The following is a 21352-nucleotide window of genomic DNA, read 5'->3' as shown; positions in this document are numbered from 1 at the left end:
TCTATAAATTTTTTTACTAATTTTTTTCTTCATATCATCAAACGAGATATTTCTATTAAATCTCATTGCAGCTTGTTTATGGCATTCAAAAATTCATCCGACACTTGTTATCAAAATTTCTCCATCAAAATAAACGTATACAAAAAATTCGTTCTCCATCTTCAATACTAGATCTGTTAAAAAAAGTTCAAAATTCTCAAAATTTTCAAAATTTTTTATGCAAAATTTTTCATCAAGAACCTAACAAACAAAATTATTTATCCAACAAAATAATATTAAATAATAAAATTTTTAACAAGTTTCTACATTCTATTTAAAAATAAATAAATTAAAATACCTTATTTTTCTTCTTCTTCTTTTCCTTTCTTCCCTTCTTCTTTCTCTCTTTTTCCTTCTGCTAATTTTTTTTACTAGTTTTTTGCTCATGGTTTCTAGGAAGGGGGTATATATAGGGAAAATGGGTTGTGACATGTTGAGCCTGTCAGGTAGGCGCGACATGTCGTGGCTACTCAGGAGGCTAACCCGTATTTTATCATATTTTCGTATATAATAAATTTTTTTATACGAAATAGGTAAAATACCTGTAAAACCACTAAACACTAACAATTTATATAACCAAATCATAAATTACTAATAAAATAGCTATAAAAATATATTTTTTAAATACATTATCAAAAAATCACAATACACTAATACATTACTAAAAAATAATTTTATTGCACCAACATTTACAAATTTTATTGCCCTCAAACTCTAATACTATATAAACCTTTCACCATATCATCTTTTTCCATTCAATTTCATCCGTCTTTTCTAATTTTTATTCTCAATCTCTTTTACTTTCGATTTTCTAGTCTCTAGACTTCTAAAAATTTCTAAATTATTTTCTTTACAGTTGCAAATTATTTATAACAAAATATTTAACAAAATAAATTTAACATTATTAAACTAAACAAAATAATTTAGAATATATAATCTTAAATTACTAATAAATTAATTTTAAAATAATTACAAACACAAAAATTTATCAAATAATTCTAAATTACTAACAATTTAATTTTAAAATAATTATAAAAAATTACTAATTTTTTCTTCTTCTTTCTTTCTTCTTTCTTTTTCTTTTTCTTTTTTCTTTTTCTCTCTTTGCTCCTGGAGTGTGATGGGACTGCAGGGTGTGGCGCCCCTGTAGCAGGCGCCACATATGGTGCCTAAGGGTTAGGCACGACCCGCTTTTTACCCGAATTTTTTTAAATATAATAATATAATAAAAATATTAAAAAAAGTATTATTAAAATATTATGTCGCGCCTCTTTGACAGACGCAACTAAAAAAAACAACATATTTTCATAAATAATCTATCTGACAACCTATTTTGGTATATAATAAAATTTTTAAACCCATATTAGTAAAAAACCCCAAAAACACTCACAAAAATTTGAACACAAGATCCAAAGATAAGTTAACACACTCATAACCACTAAACTAGCAAGCTCATTTTAACATTAAAACGTAAAACTGAACCCAAATGTTCAATCCACTCATTGACCCTAATCACAAACATCAAAATTTCTAACCCTAAATTTCAGGATGTTACAATAATAATGGAGGAAGATAATTTAGTAGATGTTTATCTACTATTTATTGATTAAGTAGGTACCACGAATCAACCAGGAACTAATGAAGTTAGAAAAGATAAAAAAAAATTTAAAACCCATTGTTTATTTTGATATAAAATTTATATATAAAAAAAAGTTAAACCTAAAACGAATATAAAAACCACACACATTATGGGACTTTAAACTAGAACATTAAGCTTACCAAAGTCCTAATTTTGCCCTTTTAAGCAAAAGCCTTATTAGTTTTTTTATATAAATTTTGGCTAAAGTATTAAAATTTTTATATAAATTTTGGCTAAAGTATTAAAAAAAAGCCCTTCAAAAGTAATTCAAAAATTAATTAGGCCCTTGGTTGAAAAGTGTAATCAATTGGGTCCTTCGAATTGTGATTTCTGTTAAGGTCCTTGATGGATCGTTAAATATTGACATGGAAAATGACATGGCAACTGATGTGAAATTTTTTATGGCATGGCAGTTGACAAGATGGCTAGCGTGAAAAAATGCTAACGTGGAGGGCTTAATTGAGACGAGGACTTAATTGATTTTTAATTAATTTAGGAGGAATTAATTGATTTTTAAGGATATAAAATTCTCAAAAATTATTAAAATATTAAATATTAAATATTAAAATATTTTAAAAATTATAGAAAAATATATAAAATGAATTAAAATGAAATATTAAATTATTATAATTATTATAAAATTTTAGCCTAAATATTATTAAAATATAATATATTTTTTAAAAATTATAGAAAATGTATAAAAAATTATTAAATATCATAAAATTTTAAAAAATTATAAAAACTTCAAAAAATTAAAATATTAAACAAATATTATAAAACATTAAAAATTATTGAAAATTATATATAATAATAATTAAAATGATGAAAAAATCTATAAAAATTTATTAAAAGTATAAAAAGTTGTAAAAATTATATATAAGAAAATTACTTTTTTTTTTGAAAGTTTAGATTAGATTTTTATAAGAAATTCGAAATGTGATTGTAATTAGATTTGGATAGAGTGTCGAGTAAAGAGCCCGAGAGATATTGAGTTTAGTGTTTGATGGTTTAAAGTGAGTGATAGTAATTAGTTTTAGTTGATGAGAGGTGATTGATGAACAATGATAAACATGTTTATCGTATGATGTAGAGCAACATGTGTGAGAAAACAAAAATAAGAAATAATTTTTATTAAAAAAATTTAAAAATGATTAGAAATTACTAAAACATTATAAAAGTTTTTGAAAATTATAAAAAAAATTATATAAAACTTAGTAAATGTTATAAAAAAAATTAAAATTATTGCTACTTTTAAATTTCCTAATTGGGTCACTCAACTTTTTGGGTACTTTCATTTTGATCACTCAAATAAAAATACTTGTAATTTGATCACCATCGTTTGAAAAAAAATTCATTTTAGTCACCAAAACGTTAAACCTGACTGATTGTGCATGCATGTCATATTTTTTTACTATTTTTTTACCCTCTGCCACTGTTCATCATCTTTTTCCATTACCCATTTTTCCCTCCGCACCACCCCTGCTTCCACAGCCAATCTCTTGATGCAAATTTGCATTTTAATGTTGTGCAGGTGCATTTCCAAACATATTGCAGGATTGGCTTCACTAGGAGGGAATTTTATTTGATTAATAACATTCATTATTGATGATAGATTTGTGGGAAAAATTAGAGCAACATTATTTAGAGTCAAACATCAGCTTCTGCCTTTATTCTTCATCTTTGTGTTACTTGAAATTTCGAAAAGGATAAGATATCCTCCCAATAACGTTATAGATGGCACTTATACGGAGAAAGCCATAAGTTTTAAGGATGACAGTAGAGTGTTTGTCCATAGTTGCAGTTTTGACATTAGCAATGGCTGCAGCAACTTGTTTAGGTGCAGTTCCATTTTTCTTTGTAGAGCTCTGGGATATGCAATGGAATGGCGGCTAGTTTTGTAGAATTATCATATACGTAGGCTCTCACAAAGGTCCACCCGGATGAGGATCATTATTACTTCTCACTTAGTGAATTTAGACTGTTGATATTGCATGCCATACACAATGCTGTCTTTTTAACTTGTTTTTAGGTTTGGGGAAGTGATAGAGGTGATCATGGTTGGGCCGGGCAAGTTTGGGTCGGGCTCAACTAAAAAATTAGGCTCATTTATTAGATCCAGGCCTAGCCCGGCCTAAAAAATGAGAATCTGACCCGGATAAAAATGCTAAAGCCCAGGTCCGATCCGGCCTGCCCATATTAATTTTTTATATAATTTTTAAATATATATAATACATCAAAAATACTAAAAATATCAAAATAAATATTTCCCAACAAATTGAAAATAAATTTTAAAAAATATATAGACTTAAATAACACTAAGATGAATACTACTTAATAAGCAAATGCCTTTAAAATAATAACAAAATTAACAATAAAATAAGTTTTACACAATATTCAAACAATAACAATAAAATAGTAACAACATAATAGTAAAATGGTAGCAAAATAGGGAGAAAACAACAAGAAAATAACACGTAAAAAAAAGAGCAAATTTTTTTTGTCTTCTAATGAATTTGGGTTGGGCCGGGCCTAGGCCAAAAATATTTTACTCGAGGCCCAGCCTATTTTTTAAACGGACCTTATTTTTTAGTCCAAACCCATTTTTCGAGCCTATATTTTTTCCCAAACCCTCCCACATTTTGGGCGGGCCTTCGAGTTGGGCTGGGTGACCCAACCCATGATCAGGTCTAGGAAGTAAGTATGCTGGATAAAAAAAATTAACCATTTTAATCATTATTATTAAATATATTTATTATTTAGTGTAAATATTTTCACATTTGGCATGAATTATTATTATAATTTATGCATGTTGCTTTATTAATTTTTTTCAATTTAATATTATAATTTACTTTTTTTTTTTGAAAGACTTCATACTGGGCTTTATATTGAAGAAAATAAAAGTGCATAGTACAAACTCAAAAGCAAAAGAAAAAAACCAATAAACAACTAAACAAAAACACGGCTTGAACCTAAAAAAGCCCAAAAACTAAGTAGAAAATATCTAGAAATTTGCCGAATAGTCAAGAATTATTGATTGATGTGCCTAATCAATGCCCAGTCAGAAAATACTAGAAATCGTCTTGTCATCTGAGTACCCTTTTAATTTTCCTTTTGACGATTTAGTTTTTTAGGAAAGCTTGTTCTTTCAAAAAACCATTTCTTCTGCTTCTTTTTACTTTTCTTTCTTTTCTCTGTTTCCCCTTCGTTATCAATCTAGTTCTCGTCTCCAATCCATCCTTCGTTGAATTTCAGCATACACCGGGACCCTCATTTCCAGGTAAGTCTCTTCTTCTCTTTTTAGAGTTTCCGTTGCTATTATATGTGCAAGGGCTTTTGCAGATCTTAGTGTATGTTTGAATATGAAGCTTCTAAATCTATTAAGCTTCTATATGTGAACGATCTTGACTTTTGGTTGCGCATTTCTTGATTATCATGAGGGAATCGCCTTCTATTATCACCTTCGACCATTCTTGCTCCACTCCTACTTGGACTGCTTTTCTACAAGCGATTGCTTCAGCTGCAAATGCGGAAGATACCCCGTGGTGGATCTCTGAGCAGGAAAGTAAGACAAGCCCTTCTCTGTTTCTGGCCACAATCCTTGAGGCAGATTGATGGTGAGTCGCATCATACGCACTATCAAAATTTATTTTTACGAATTCGCGAAGTGGGTAGCTCCATTTTCTTGTCTCCTTCCCCTTAACTGAACTTCTTATTTCTAACCTATTAAGTTCAGCAATATAGTTGTCGATGAAATCTGCTATTTGCTGCCCTGTACTGTTTTTCTGGTCATGTACTCTTCTGTTTCTCTCTCCCCAAATAGCCCATAGTCCACAACAGAAGAGCCGCCTCTGATGCGAGGAAAACTGATCAAAAATCCAGGTAATCCACTATAAAAAATCCATGTTAGGATCCAAAATAATATTCTGAATTTTAATAGTGTCCAAACTTTCACTATGACAAGACATTCGCGAAAAATATGGTCGATTGTTTTAGCTCTTTCACCATACTGAGGGCAGTTTGTATTACTGACAAGCTGACGGTGCTGCATATTAGCCCTCGTCGGCAAATAATTCTATGAGATTCTCCATATTATAACCTTAATTTTGTTTGGTAGATTTAGGAGCCAGAGTTTTTTTGTAAAAAATCATATAGCCGGTTTGTAAAGCGTATGTTGGGGAAGAAACCAAACAACCGAAACAAAGCGAAAGCACAACCGGTGTTCTTTCTCTCCTTATAACTCCTGTCAAAAATTATGGCAAGCACAATAGCACAAGATATGTTCTCTAGCAACCTTAATCAACCATAAATCAACTAATGCAACCACAACAAAAATAAATAGAGACACCGATATTTTTACGTGGAAAACCCCTTTAAATCAAGGGTAAAAACCACGGGACTTTAGAGTCCGATCAAGAGTTCCACTATCATCAAATGTTCAACTACAAGATCACAATATCAAGCCTACAACAAGCATTCAACTCCGACAAGGCTAACAATATATAATCTTTAGCAAAAGAGAGAAAAATGAGAGAATATCACCAAAAACGTAGCTGCTGAAAAATGGGTATTTCCGACGCTACAAGTCTCGGATGAAAAATCCGATAGTACAAAGTCAAGAACACCTTATCACCTAGCTGCTGTCCAAAAATCAGCTCAATCGAACCACGGATGGACCTTCGATCGAGGAGTTGATCACTGCTGCACCAAGCTTGAAAAACTGATTTTTTTTTATTCTCTCTTTTTCTCCAACGAGCTTCAATCTCACTCTCTATTTTTTTTCTCTTTTAAATTGAGAATTTGACACTCAATAATAATAGAAAGACAAAACATTATGGCAGAAAATATGGGTTTTCCACATAGTGGGATCCATACCCAACAAATCTCCCCCTCCAACTATGTGAGGAATGCCTCCATGCCGGAGGTCAAACAACATGCTTCAAACTTTCCTCTTGGTAAGGCCTTCGTCAACATATCAGCACCATTATCATTAGTGTGTATCTTCTCAAGCTCTAACAGCTTAGCTTCAAGAACATCTCGTATCCAATGGTACCTCACATCAATATGTTTAGATCTAGCATGAAAAGTTGAGTTCTTACCAAGATGAATAGCACTCTGGCTATCACAGTACAGGACATACTTCTCTCGAGTAAAATCAAGCTCATGCACAAACTTTTTCATCCAAAGCATCTCCTTACACGCTTCGGTTGCTGCAATGAACTCTGATTCGGTGGTGGACAATGCAACACACTTTTGCAGTCTCGATTGCCATGCCACAGCTCCCCCTGCATAAGTGATTAAGTAACCTGAAGTAGATCTCCTCGAGTCAATTTCTCCGGCCATGTCTGAATCTGTATACCCAACAAGAACAAGTTTCTCATTGCCGAAACAAAGTTTCATGTTGGAAGTGCCACGAAGATATCTCATAATCCACTTCACTGCATTCCAATGCTCTCTGCCTGGATTAGAAAGAAACCGACTAACTGTACCAACGGCATAAGCCAAGTCTGGTCTCGTGCAAACCATTGCGTACATCAAACTACCCACGGCTGAAGAGTAAGGAATTTTCTGCATCTCTTCCTTCTCCTTTTCTGTGGAAGGACTATGCTTAACACTCAATCTAAAGTGCATAGCAAATGGAGTATTCACCGCTTTAGCTTTGTCCATACTAAACCTTTGAAGTACTTTCTCAATGTACCTCTCTTGTGATAACCATAATTTCTTGGCCTTTCTATCACGTGTCAGTCTTATGCCAAGAATTTACTTTGCTAGCCCCAAATCCTTCATTGCAAAGGATTTACTCAACTCTTGTTTCAACTTCTCAATTCTAGAAGCATTCTGACCAACAATAAGCATATCATCAACATAGAGCAAAAGAATAATAAAATCATCACCAGAGAATCTCTTAACAAACACACAATGATCAGAAGTAGTCTTCTTGTAGCCTTGCTCCCCCATAACAGACTCAAACTTCTTGTACCATTGCCTTGGAGCTTGCTTCAAACCATACAAGCTCTTCTTCAATCTGCACACATAGTCTTCTTTCCCTTGTGCAACAAAACCCTCTGGCTGCTCCATGTAAAGCTCCTCTTCCAAGTCACCATGAAGAAAAGTAGTTTTCACATCCATTTGTTTAACCTCTAGGTCATAACAAGCTGCCAAACTCAGTATAGTTCTGATAGAGGACATCTTCACAATCGGAGAAAATATTTCTTCAAAATCAACCCCCTTTTTCTGAGTATAACCCTTGACGACCAATCTAGCTTTGTATCGTGGAGATGAAGACTTCTCTTCTTGCTTCAACCTGTAAACCCACCGATTATTCAAAACTCTTTTGCCCTTAGGCAGTGTCACCAATTCAAAAGTATGGTTCTCATGCAAGGATTGAAGTTTGTCTTTCATCGCTTCAACCCACTGATCTTTGCATTCACTCTCTATAGCCTCTTCATAACATTCAGGTTCTCCCCCGTCAGTCAAAAGAACATATTCATCAGGAGAATACCTGACAGAAGATCGTCGATCTCTGGAAGACCTTCGAAGTGGAACTGCTAGTGGAGCTATAGGTGCTTGTTGTTGATCATTCACAACATCATCCATGGGAGTATCAAAGTCACCTATAGTCTGATGGTCACCACTAACATCACCATGCACATCATCCTGGATAGGATCTGGTAAAGAGTCTAGGGGAACTGGATTCACATCGATCAAGTCACCACTACCTTGTGAATCCACTTTCTCCGTCTTATCAATGTCATCAATGGCCTGATCCTCAATGAAGACAACATCTCTGCTTCTCACGAGTTTCTTCTGAACTGGATCATAGAGTCTATAACCAAACTCACCATCTAGACCATAACCAATAAAAATGCATTGTCGAGCCTTGGCATCTAATTTGGATCTTTCATCCTTTGAAACATGAACAAATGCTTTACAACCGAACACACGTAGGTGATCATATGACACGTCTTTACCAAACCAAACTCTATCTGGCACATCACCTTTCAAAGGAACACTAGGAGACAGATTTATCACATGTGTCACTGTATTCAAAGCTTCAGCCCAAAACGATCTTGGTAACTTTGCATCTGACAACAAACATCTGACTCCCTCAATCAATGTTCGGTTCATTCTTTCAGCTAACCCATTTAACTGTGGAGTCTTTGGTGGTGTTCTCTGATGTTTGATTCCCTGTCGCAGACAATACTCATGAAACGACCCTGTGTACTCGCCACCATTATCAGTACGAATGCACTTCAACTTCTTCCCAGTTTCCCTTTCAACTGATGCTTGAAACTGTTTAAACACCTCAAAGACTTGATTTTTAGACTTCAAAGTGTAAACCCATAGCTTTCTTGAACAATCATCAATGAAAGTCACAAAGTAAAGTGCACCACCATGTGATCTTACTTTTATTGGACCACAAACATCTGAATGGACCAACTCTAGCAACTCTGATTTCCTATGAGGAGGATGGCTTCTAAATGAAACTTTTTTCTGCTTTCCTGTTAGACAATGAGCACAATTCTTCAGTGTAGCATTCTTTAAACCCGAAAGTTGATTCTTCTTCGCTAAACAACTAAGCCCCTTCTCACTCATGTGACTGAGTCGTTTTGCCACAACTCAGTTGAGTGGTCATTCAGTGTCACATTCACCGTCTCTCGAGAAGTCAAAGCTTGCATCAAGTACAAATTTGAGCTCTTCTTTCCTCGAGCCACAACCAAGGAGCCTTTAGTCAGCTTCCACTGCCCTTCACTGAAGGTGTTACAGAATCCTTCATCATCAAGCTTTCATGCAGAAATCAAATTCAAACGGACATCCGGTGCATGTCTGACATCCTTGAGAGTTAACTTTGTTCCATTGTTACTTACCAAGCTAACATCTCCCATACTAATAACCGAAACCAAACTATCATTACCCATCTTCAATACCCCAAAATCACCAGGAGTATAAGATGTGAAGAATTCCTTCCTCGACGTGACATGAAGTGATGCACCAGTATCAATCACCCAACTAGTCTCGTCGCATGCTAGGTTGACCAAATTCTCATCACAAATAACTAACATATCTTCACGAGTAACAGTAGCAACACGCTTAGATTTTTCATCGTCATTCCGATCTTGTTTATCACCACCACTTTTGTTCTCTTTCTTCCACTTGAAGCAATATTTCTTGATATGACCTTTCTTGCCACAATAATGACATTCAAGATTCTTGTATCTCGATCTTGACTTGCTTCGGCTTTTATCTCTACCCTTTCCATCTTTGTCTCTGTTTCTCCCCCTGTTCTCGATAACCAACACCTCGGACTGTGATGTAGAACCCTGAGATCTTCTAACCTCTTCATTCAACACACCACTCTTAGCCAAATCCAAAGTAATAATACCCTGTGGGGCAGAATTAATGAGTGAGACTCGAAAGGTCTCCCAAGAGTCTGGTAGAGTAGCAAGCAACCAAAGTCCTAAAATTTCGTCATCAAATTTGACACCCATACCAAGCAACTGATTCATCACACTCTGAAATTCACTAACATGGTCAGCTATAGACATTTCTTCTTTATATTTCAGCGCCATCATTTTCTTCAGCAAAAATTTGTTATTGCCCGACCTCGAAGCATACAAGCTTTCAAGCTTCTCCCACAATGTTCGAGCATGTGTCTCCTGATCAATGTGGTTGTAAACATTTTCTTCAACAAATTGTCGAATAAAGCCACACACTTGTTGATGCTCAAATTCCCATTCTTCATCACTTTTCGAATTGGGTTTTTGAGTAGTAAAGACCGGAAGATGCAAAGCCTTCACAAACAACAAGTCCTTCATTTTATTTCGCCAAAGTTGATAATTTGTGCCATTCAACATAATCATCTTGCTCGTATTAATTTCCATAATTATCTGACACAATAACCAAGCTCTGGTACCAGTTTGTTGGGGAAGAAACCAAACAACCGAAACAAAGCGAAAGTACAACCGGTGTTCTTTCTCTCCTTATAACTCCTGTCAAAAATTATGGCAAGCACAATAGCACAAGATATGTTCTCTAGCAACCTTAATCAACCACAAATCAACTAATGCAACCACAACAAAAATGAATAGAGACACTGATATTTTTACGTGGAAAACCCCTTTAAATCAAGGGTAAAAACCACGGGACTTTAGAGTCCGATCAAGAGTTCCACTATCATCAAATGTTCAACTACAAGACCACAATATCAAGCCTACAACAAGCATTCAACTCCGACAAGGCTAACAATATGTAATCTTTAGCAAAAGAGAGAAAAATGAGAGAATATCACCAAAAACGTAGCTGCTGAAAAATGGGTATTTCCGACGCTACAAGTCTCGGATGAAAAATTCGACCGTACAAAGTCAAGAACACCTTATCACCTAGCTGCTGTCCAAAAATCAGCTCAATCGAACCACGGATGGACCTTCGATCGAGGAGTTGATCACTGCTGCACCAAGCTTGAAAAACTGATTTTTTTTATTCTCTCTTTTTCTCCAACGAGCTTCAATCTCACTCTCTGTTTTTTTTTCTCTTTTAAATTGAGAATTTGACACTCAATAATAATAGAAAGACAAAACATTATGGCAGAAAATATGGGTTTCCCACATAGTGGAACCCATACCCAACAGCGTAAGCTCTAGGAATTTTCTCCAAAGTTTGTAATAGTTTATAGGCGCTGCGAACTGAAAACTTGCTTGAATACTCGCCTCCCTAGACCAAGAGATCATCGTGAGGTGTGCGTGCTAAAGGAATGCGGAGGATTTTTCCAGCATCATCTACTGAAAATGTATTGTTTATGAATTCTCTTTTTCATGTTCTCTCATTACTGTCGATCAACTCATTGACCTTAACATCTTGCAAGGAATTAACAATTGAAGATAACTTAAAATTAAAAGCATTTGGAATCCAAGCATCAGCATTGATATAGATACTTGTACCTGTACCAACCTTCCAACACATGCCTTTTTCCAAAACACCCTTCGCTGCCCACATGCTTTTCCATATATAAGAACTGGTTTTCCCCAATCGGGAATTTAAAAAATTATCATTCGAAAAATATTTTGCTTTAAATACTTGCGTAACTGAAGAATCTTGATTAGTAATAATCATCCACCCCTACTTAGCTAGTAGTGAAATATTGAATTGCTCCAGATTTCTAAAACCCGTTCCCCCTCCTCTTTTGCTCGACATAAAAATTTCCATTGACACCAATGTATCCCTTTCCTTCCCTGACCTTTTTGCCACCAGAATTTTGTGAAAATATTTCTAACTCCCCACATGACAATTTTGGTAAGAGGAAACATAACATAGAATAAGTTGGAATTGCCTGCAAAACAGATTTTATAAAGACCTAATTTCCTCATTGTGACAGTAACCTTGTACTCCAGTTTTCAATTCTCAACTTAACTTTATCTTTGAGATTCTGAAAAGCTTCCTTCTTTCGCCTGCCTACAACATTAGGGAGTCTTAGATATTTTTCCAAATTTGTGGAGCATCGCACACCTAGCAAACTCGAAGTTTCTTCTTTGTCTCTTTCTATTGTATTTGAGCTATAAAAAATTGTTGATTTGCTTAAAGTTCACATATTGGCCTAAGCACTGTTCATATTCTTTCAAAATTTCTTTTAAAATTCTTGCCCCTTTATGTGTTGCTTCACCAAACAATATACAGTCATCTGCAAACAGCAGGTGTGATATTTCTGGTCCTCTTCTACTAGCCTTCACTCCCTTCATTGATCCCTCAACTGTTGACATTATTATTAGCAATGAGAGTCATTCACTGCAAATCAAGAAAAGAAAAGGGCTAAGCGGGTCACCTTGACGAAGCCCTCTAGTGGGTTTAAAAATATCTCCTCTTTTTCCATTGATATTCACTGTGTACGAGACTGTGGAGATGCACTTCATGATTGATGTTACCCACTCCACTGCAAATCCAATTTGAATCATAACTTACTTAAGAAAAGCCCACTCAACCCTGTTGTAAGCCTTACTCATATCTAGTTTAACTGTTATAAGCCCTTTTTTCTCAGTCTGTTTTTGACGTAGTGTATGTAAGAGTTCATAAGCCACAAGCACGTTGTAAGTAATTAACCTTTCGAGAATAAAAGCATTTTAAGCCTTGTCAATACATTTTCTAATGACTTCTTGAAGACGATTAGCTATTGCTTTTTCCACAATTTTGTATAAAAATGTGCATAAGCTAATAAGTCTGAAGTTAACAAGACTTGTGAGATTTGGTAATTTTGGGATAAGTACAATGTTTGTAAGGTTTAGAGAGTCTAAATCCTTTCCATCGTTCAGAATACCCAAACAAAAATTTTCAACATCTTTACCTACCATGTACTAGAATTTTTGAAAAAATAAAGCTGGAAAGCCATCACAACCTGGTGTTTTAGTGGGCCCCATTCCTTTCAAAGCTGAAAATACCTCTTCTGCTGTAAAAGGTACTAATAAATATGTATTGATATCAGATGAAATATTAGAATTAATATCTTTTAAAAGGTGGGATAAATTGTCAATTCCCTTTGAAGAAAATAAGTTCTGGAAGTAATTTGAGGCTGCCTCATTAATTGTTGGTTCCCCAGAAATTTCCCTCCCTTATTCAGTTTCCAGCCTAGTAATAGTGTTAATTCGTCTACGAAATGAGGCATGTTTGTGGGAAAAAGTAGAATTTTTATCTTCTAGTTGAAGCAATTGGCTCGCGCCCTTTGTTCCCAGTACATTTCATCTTTATCAATCTCCATATTGAGTTGAATTCTAGTATCAATCAGCTTTGCCATTGTGTCAGCATCCCTATCACTTGCTAGTAAATTATCAAGATCTTTCGTGAGGTTATTCTTTAACCCATTTTTACCCTTTTTAATTGAGCTTGCCCACCTGATCAATCTTATCTGCAGCCTTTCAAGCTTCTCAACAATAAGTCTATTTGATGACTCCCACGATTTTTTTAATCTCTTGTTCAATAGATTCCTCCATTGTCCACCATGCCTCGAACTTGAAACTTGGGCTCTTTTTATAAGTCTTTTCATTATTAGTATTAATAAGTAAGGGACAATGATCTGAAGTCGAGTGTGCTAAGTGATGAATAACTCTTTTTGGGAAAAGATGCATCCATCTCATTTGCCACGCCTCTATCTAGTCGCTCTTTAATATTTGTTTCCGGTAGGTTCTCTCTTTCCCATGTAAACCACACCCCCGAGTACCCCATATCTATTAATTGACATTCTTCTAGAACCTCGCGGAAAGCTTCCATTCTTTATTCCTCCATTGGTTGACCTCTATTTTTTTTAAAAGAATCCAGTATTTTATTAAAATTACCACATACCAGCCATGGGTGATTTTGATTTTAACCCAACCTCCTTAACAAATTCCACGAGACATCCTTATTAGTAACGTAAGGCAAGCCATAGAACCCTATAAATCTCCACTCTTGATTAACATTATCCTCTTTTACCAGCACACCAATATGGTTTTTTGAGAAATTGTTTGGACGAATCGTAATTCCTACTTTCCATGCCATAAAAATTCCACCTCTATAACCTTTTGCTCCTATATCAATTTCATTCTCAAAACCACATCTCCTCCTAATTCTTTTCATGCGCTTTTCATTGATTTTGGTCTCATAAGGAAGACCATTTGGGGTTTATGTTGCTTCAGCAAAAACCGAAGCCTTCTTGTTGCCCGTGAACTCCCCAATCCACGGACGTTCCAACAAATGATTTTCATTGTGTCCGGTCAGCTTGCCATCTAGCAGCTGCCGATCTATCTTGGTTGGTAATACAACTTTGCTTGAGAATTTCTGACGACAAAAGTGTGCCTCCGTCATTGTGAGAGTCTTGGTCATCATATTTCGTTCTTTTTGCTTCCGTATCGCAAGATTTTTCGTTTCCGTCATCTTCAATTTCTATATCCTCCGATTTTCTTTTTCTCAATATACTCTCTCCGTTACCACTGTCCATCTCTCTTACTGCCTCAAATCTCTTCCATCTTGGTTTCTTGACTGGTTTCAAGATTTCTACGTGATTGTTAATTTCCTCATTCTCTTTTTCTTAACTAACTATTGCTTCATGCATTATCATCATCGCTTTCTTATTTCCTGTGAGTTGTGCACTATCCTGACTTCTTTAGGCAGTAGCACTGTTACCCTTCTCTTGAAAATTTAGCTTAGATATTTTCTCTATATCACCTGTATATGAACATTGAGTCTGCATCTTCTTTGAAAGGGCACTAAACTTTAAACTCTCTTTTCCAATAAAATTTACTTCTGCTTTTAGTTCTAAAGAAAAAGGAGGATCATCTTTGATTTTATTTTTTTCTACAGGTGTAGACTTGAGACATTTAGTGAGCTCGTGCCCCATCAGACTACAACCAAAGCAGAAAGTAGGTAATTTTTCATATTTAAAAGGAATCCAGGACATACATTGGTTTTCTGTTGAGACGAAAATACCCTACGCAGGGGTTTTGCACATCGAATTGAAATCTAAGTCGATAGAATTCCCCATTAATAATACCTCCAAAAGTAGCCCCAATAACATGCATCAAATCTTTTTTATTGAATTCTGGTAAACATGGACCAATCTTAATCCAATACAGGGATGAATTAAGCTAAATTTGACTCCTTTCGATCGATGTAGTTAACCGATCAAAGAGCACTAAATTTATCCTAAATAACCATGGTTGTCCCTCCATAACTGTCTCCAAATCTTCTTTACTATCAAACACTATCAAGAATAGATTTTGCCCTGCCAGTTGGATCTCGAACTTTTTCTTTGTTTTCCAAATACTTTTCATCTGTGCCTTAAAACTATTTGGATTATAGGATTTTTTTTGTCCAAATAGTGCAGATTAGGGTTGGCTTCTAGCTTGGTACCACCTTTGAGCTTTTGACCGATAACTGAATAAGTTCCTCTGCCAGAAGGGAGATCTCATCTCCTATAAAACCATTGTGACCACCACTTTCCTTCATCCCAAGCCACAGAAAAAACTGTTCTCTCTAGGATGCTAAGCAAAGCACTCTTGGCTAGGGTTTTTATTAAAATACTTAGTTTATAATTTACCTTATTTTAATATATCTAAAAGCTGGAAAAACCTTTTGAACCTGCGAGAATACCTTTTATTTTTCATCATATTATTAAATTAACTTTTAAAAATAATTATAATATAATAAATATTGTGATAATTATACATTTAAAGACAATTAAAATTAAAATTAAAATTACTTGTTAAAAAAAGTTATGCTAATTTTTAAAATAACATTATTATTTGAATAAAATTTTAAACATAAATTATAAAAAAAAGTGTGATGATCATAATTATAATTTATAATTATTAGTTTAAAAAATTTTAAGGTAAACAAAAGTTGTGCTAATTTTATTAATGTAAAATAGAGTTATTACTTAAATAGAATCCTAAAAATCGTAATTATTACTTAATTAATATTAGAGTTAATTATTTGATTAATGTTACTTTGAATTAATTATATAAAGTAAAACTATATTGCACGTTGAAAATGTTAAAAATTTGGAAATTATTATTTAAAAAATTTCTATTATAATATTTAAAATGAAAAGTTAGTATATCTATATTCAATTATTTAAATAAGAAATATTAATTTATGTTAGTTATTGTAATAAAAATATAATATTTAAAAAATTAATTAAATATTAAATACGTAAAATCACATACATAGTTAGTATAGTTTCAAAATTGTATATTGTTTTTATAGATGTATATTAATTCAATGTTTAACTAATTTTTTAGTTAAATATCTAATTACTTATTATTTTACTATTTTCATTACTTTTTAAATGGTATCTTGTTTTCTAAATTATTTTTAAAAACTAAACAAATTCTCATTTAATTAGTAAAAAATATTAGGTAAACTACACTATTAGTCATTAACTATAGGTAAGTTTTTGTTTTGATAACTTAACTATAAAATGTTACAATTTGATCACTAAAGTTCTGAAAATTATTTTTCTGGTCACCCAACTATTAAATGAAATTTTATAATTGGTATAATATCAATTTTAGTCCTTAATTTTTATATTTTTTTTGTAAATTTTACTTTGATTCTATATAAAAAATTATAAAAAAAGCTCAAAATCATTTTAAAATAGAAAATTCTATATAAAAATTCTAGAAAAAAATAAAATCTCGAATATGCTGTTGTTGAAGAACTAATATGCATGAGAAATAAAGAAAATTATCATTCAACAGAATCTAATAACAAAATAAAAATAGAACAAAATCAAAACAAAAAAATCAAATCATTACATGCTTCCTCAGTTTTTCTCGAAACCAAATTAGTAATATCTTCAAGTCAAGTTCTATGACCTTAAAGAACATCCAGAACTGATATTACATAAGCTTGCAAAATCAACTCTGATGCCATTTCTTTAGCAGAAAAATAAAATAAAATATACCACAATTTTCCTTTTCAGACCCAATTCAAATTTTCAATGCATTTAAATTATTTTTTAGAACTCAAATTGTAAAAATAAATTATATTCTATTTTTTGTTCTTATAATGAAAAAGTTATGTCGAGAAACAAAAATAGGTGAAAAAACAGAGAACCAATAATTTTACTTGATGTTTTTACCTTTTTTTTATGTTACTTTAAAGAATGGTATTGAATACTTCTATATAGATAATAGAGAGAAAAAATTGGAGGGTCTAAAAGCAATTTTCCCTCATTTTCTCTCACTTTATTTATTTTTGAAATTTTTATCTACTTTTATATAATTTTTAGTTTTTTGAATTTTCTAAATTTTAAAAAGAATTTCAGCTTTTATCATTTTATATGGAATTGAGGTCAAATTGATAGAAAGTATAAAAATTGAGGACTAAAATTGTTATTAAACCAACTTTAGTGATCAAATTGTAACTCATTTTAATTAAGCAACCAAAATGAAAATTTACCCATATTTTAGTGACTAATGGTATAATTTACCCAAAAATGTTTTTTGAGATTATAAAACTATATTATTTAATGAATTATAAAATATATATTATTTAATAAAATTAAAAAATAAATATGTAAAATTATATATGTAACAATGGAAACTAATAAAAATATAAATGTGTACATTCACATGCAATGCATGTGATATCAAAAACTGGTAAAAATTCAAAATGTTATAAATACTCGTGTTTTTATATTTGGTGTTGTTTTATTGAGTTAATAGTTTTTCCACTTGTGACAAGAAATTTAATAAAATAATTTGAAACAATAGCGATAAAAGAGATGGATAATCCAGTTTTGACTTAAATAAGATGGTGTTTAAAATTCTTATCAGACATAAACATGGATTCTAATAGTGTTACCCTCAAGCCTCACTCCTAATATTATAAAAAAATAATAGTTCATGTAAAAAAAAAACCCAAAAAAATGGATAAGTAAATTAATGAATAATTTTTTTTCAAAAAAAAATAATGAATAATTTAAATATTTAAAAACTAATATTAAATATTTTGAAATTTTATCTCAATTCAATAATTAAGTTGATGTTTCTTCTTCTAATAATTACAAATTTAATAACATATAAAATATTTCTTATAATAATTTATTTTGAGGATCTAATCATATAATGTCTAAAACTACTCATAGTCCCTCTCAACTCATAAATAAAAGAATAATACGCTTCAGCGTATTCAAACCCATGTCCTCTTATATTAATAATAATGTTCATATCAATTAAATTATTACTCAATCTTTATATATAAATGGATCTGAACTTTCATGAGGTTGAAGGCACCCCCACCATTATATAAATGGATCTGAACTTTCATGAGGTTGAAGGCACCCCCACCAATGGTCCAACCTTGTGGGTAATCCTTGCCTCATTCGTAAAGGAATCACTTAATATACGCATATATAAGATGTTGTCTTTTATCTCCCTATCAACTTTCACAAGATACTTTTTATTCTGTTGTTCATTAATTTCCCTGGTTTGCGGAAAATATATATTGCCTTGTCTCTCCAATTTTCCCTTTTCTTTAGTTTTGTTTGGCCAGGAATTGAACGCCACAAATTTAATTTAGAATGGTCTCAAATCCTTCAAGTGATCAAGAAAGCCGAAAGAGACTGAAAATACAAGACTTAGAAGATCACAAGCGACGGCTTCTTCATGTTGATCGGTTTCATCAAAGTGAGAGTTACCCCAGAATTCATGATGAGAATGAGATCCCTCCTGCTTGGTTGGATTGCCCTTCACTTGGTCAACAAATCTTGGGCTGCATTCTTCCTTCCAAGGTCCCTCTTGATGAATCCTTCCAAACCAACATTCCGCCTGGAAAAACATACTCTTTCAAGCAAGTGATTCAAAGGGTGGAAAATTCCAATGGGAAGCTGAGTTTAGTGATTGATTTGACGAATACTTGTCGTTACTATTCAGTTCCAGACTTAAAGCAAAAAGGGATTGAGTACGTCAAGATTAGATGCAAGGGGCGTGATGCTGTGCCCGATAACTTCTCCGTGAACATTTTTGTGTATGAGTTGTCGAAATTCTTTTCACGTCGGGCGAATGAGTCGAAGAATTACGTGCTTGTTCATTGTACACACGGGCATAATCGGACCGGGTTTATGATTGTTCATTATCTGATGCGTTTTCAGCCATTGATGCCCGTCACTCAAGCAATGGAAATATTTGCTCGTGCTCGTCCTCCTGGAATCTACAAGCCAAACTATATTGATGCTCTGTATGCATTTTATAACGAAGGAAAGCCTGTAATGTTTGCCTATCCATCATCTCCTCAGTGGACCTCGAATGCAACGTTGAATGAGAATCATAGACTGGATGCGGGTCCAACAATACAAAATGATGATATCTTGGGAGATAAAATACCATTCAATCAAATGAAATCTCTTAGGGAATCATGCTACAAGATGTTAAACCTAAATGTTGAAAGAGCTAGAAGGTTTCCAGGGTCTCACCCTGTTTCACTCAACAGGGATAATTTGCAACTTTTGAGGCAACATTACTATTATGCTACATGGAAAGCTGATGGGACTCGGTATATGATGCTAATAACTGTCGATGGATGTTATTTGATCGATAGACATTTTAATTTCCGAAGAGTTCAGATAAGGTTCCCATGCAGTTACGGAAATAGTACTCACCATTATACCTTGCTTGATGGAGAGATGGTGATTGGTACTTTGCCATGTTCTCAAAACAAGGAAAGAAGATTCTTGGTTTTCGATATCATTGCTTGTAATGGAAATAATCTGATGGAGAAACCATTCTCTGAAAGATGGAATATGGTGGAGAAAGAAGTGATCGAGCCTCGAAATCGAGATCAGAAAAACATTAGCCAAAGCAAGCATTCATGTTACAGATATGAATTGGAATCTTTCAGGGTTGGGAGAAAAGATTTTTGGTCACTTTCAACTGTGCCAAAGATATTAAAGGAGTTAATCCCCAAACTTTGTCATGAAGCAGATGGTCTTATTTTTCAAGGTCGAGATGATCCTTACATACCTTACACTCATGAAGGCCTTCTCAAATGGAAATATGCTGAAATGAACTCAGTTGATTTCCTGTTCCAGATGGGTGTTAACGATGATCATAAACTTTTCCTTCACGAAAATGGGAGAAAGAAGGTGATGGAAGGGCACAGAGTTGATTTCAGAGATGGCTCAAATCCTAGCTCATATTCTATGATGATCATTGAATGTTCTTGGGACAGCAAGGACATGGTGTGGGTTTATATGAGGAAGAGAAATGATAAAACAAGCCCTAATGATTTGAACACCTACAAGAAGGTGATGAGAAGCATAAGGGATAACATTACAGCAGACATTTTATTAAAGGAGATTGATGACATTATTTGCTTGCCTATTTATAAACATCCTCCTACTCATCAGTTGAGTTTTAATTACTTATGTATGTTCATGAGTATACTTATTGTAATATTTAAATGTCATAATGAAAAATGGTTATTCTGGTTGACGTATATATGGAAAATAAAATTACTACCATTAGCAACTAAAGATTCTATGAAAATAATTAATTAAGGAACTATCATCTATGCATCTAACAATAAATGATGAGCCGACGCTTTAGCTCTATTGATCATTGATAGGAAAATTCTCTATGAAAATCCAATTTTATCCCAAAAGCTCTTTGTAATTTTTTTTATTATGTCTTGATTTCAATTCTCAATATTCAAAACTTTCAAATTCAATTATTTTCAATTATAAATTCTAAATATTGTTGTTGATTGAGCCTTAGTTTGATTTTTGTCAATGTAGGAGAATGTAAGTTCGAGTGCACTAAAACGTATTTTTAGGGGCAAAGGTAGAAATTTTTTTTAGAAGGGCCAAAATTAAATTGTAATTTTTACAATAGTAAAAATATAATTTCACCATTTGAATAGCTTATATTTTTATAATTTTTAAAAGATCAAATCAAATTTTTATCATTTTTAGGGGCCAAAGTATAATTTTACATTTACTAATTTAAAATTTTAAAAATTATAAAGGGCTTAAATGAAAAAAAATTTCATTTTAGGGGGGATCAAGCCCTTGCCAGCCCCATAAATACGCCCATTTGCATTATCCTCCTATTCAAGGATCGAGGAAAGAGTATAAGTAATTCTAGGTATTGTGTTAAAAAGAGTAGATATAATAAGAACGTATAATAAGATTATTCAAAAAAAAAAGTTAATGGGTCA

General features: G+C 33.0%; 1 protein-coding gene across 15 annotated transcripts; it reads left to right on the top strand.

Annotated features, from left to right (window-relative positions):
• The first annotated feature begins 4623 nt into the window (after positions 1-4623).
• Positions 4624-20708, top strand: LOC107962575 (mRNA-capping enzyme). 15 transcript variants are annotated; one of them, XM_041115092.1, is made up of 5 exons: positions 4713-4955; positions 5116-5292; positions 5499-5557; positions 14996-15054; positions 18678-20708. In XM_041115092.1, the coding sequence occupies exon 5, from the start codon at positions 18720-18722 to the stop codon at positions 20691-20693; it is 1974 nt and encodes a 657-aa protein (XP_040971026.1). In that variant the 5' UTR covers positions 4713-4955; positions 5116-5292; positions 5499-5557; positions 14996-15054; positions 18678-18719; the 3' UTR covers positions 20694-20708. The 15 variants fall into 15 exon arrangements, with proteins under 15 accessions (XP_040971021.1, XP_040971018.1, XP_040971026.1 ...); XM_041115090.1 differs by lacking the exon at positions 5499-5557; XM_041115086.1 differs by lacking the exon at positions 5499-5557 and having other exon boundaries at positions 14996-15058.
• Positions 20709-21352: the final 644 nt, after the last annotated feature.

The sequence above is a fragment of the Gossypium hirsutum genome, chromosome A06 (genome assembly GCF_007990345.1).
Source record: "Gossypium hirsutum isolate 1008001.06 chromosome A06, Gossypium_hirsutum_v2.1, whole genome shotgun sequence".
Classification (NCBI taxonomy): Eukaryota; Viridiplantae; Streptophyta; class Magnoliopsida; order Malvales; family Malvaceae; genus Gossypium; species Gossypium hirsutum.
This window is presented reverse-complemented; position numbering and strand designations above follow the sequence as displayed.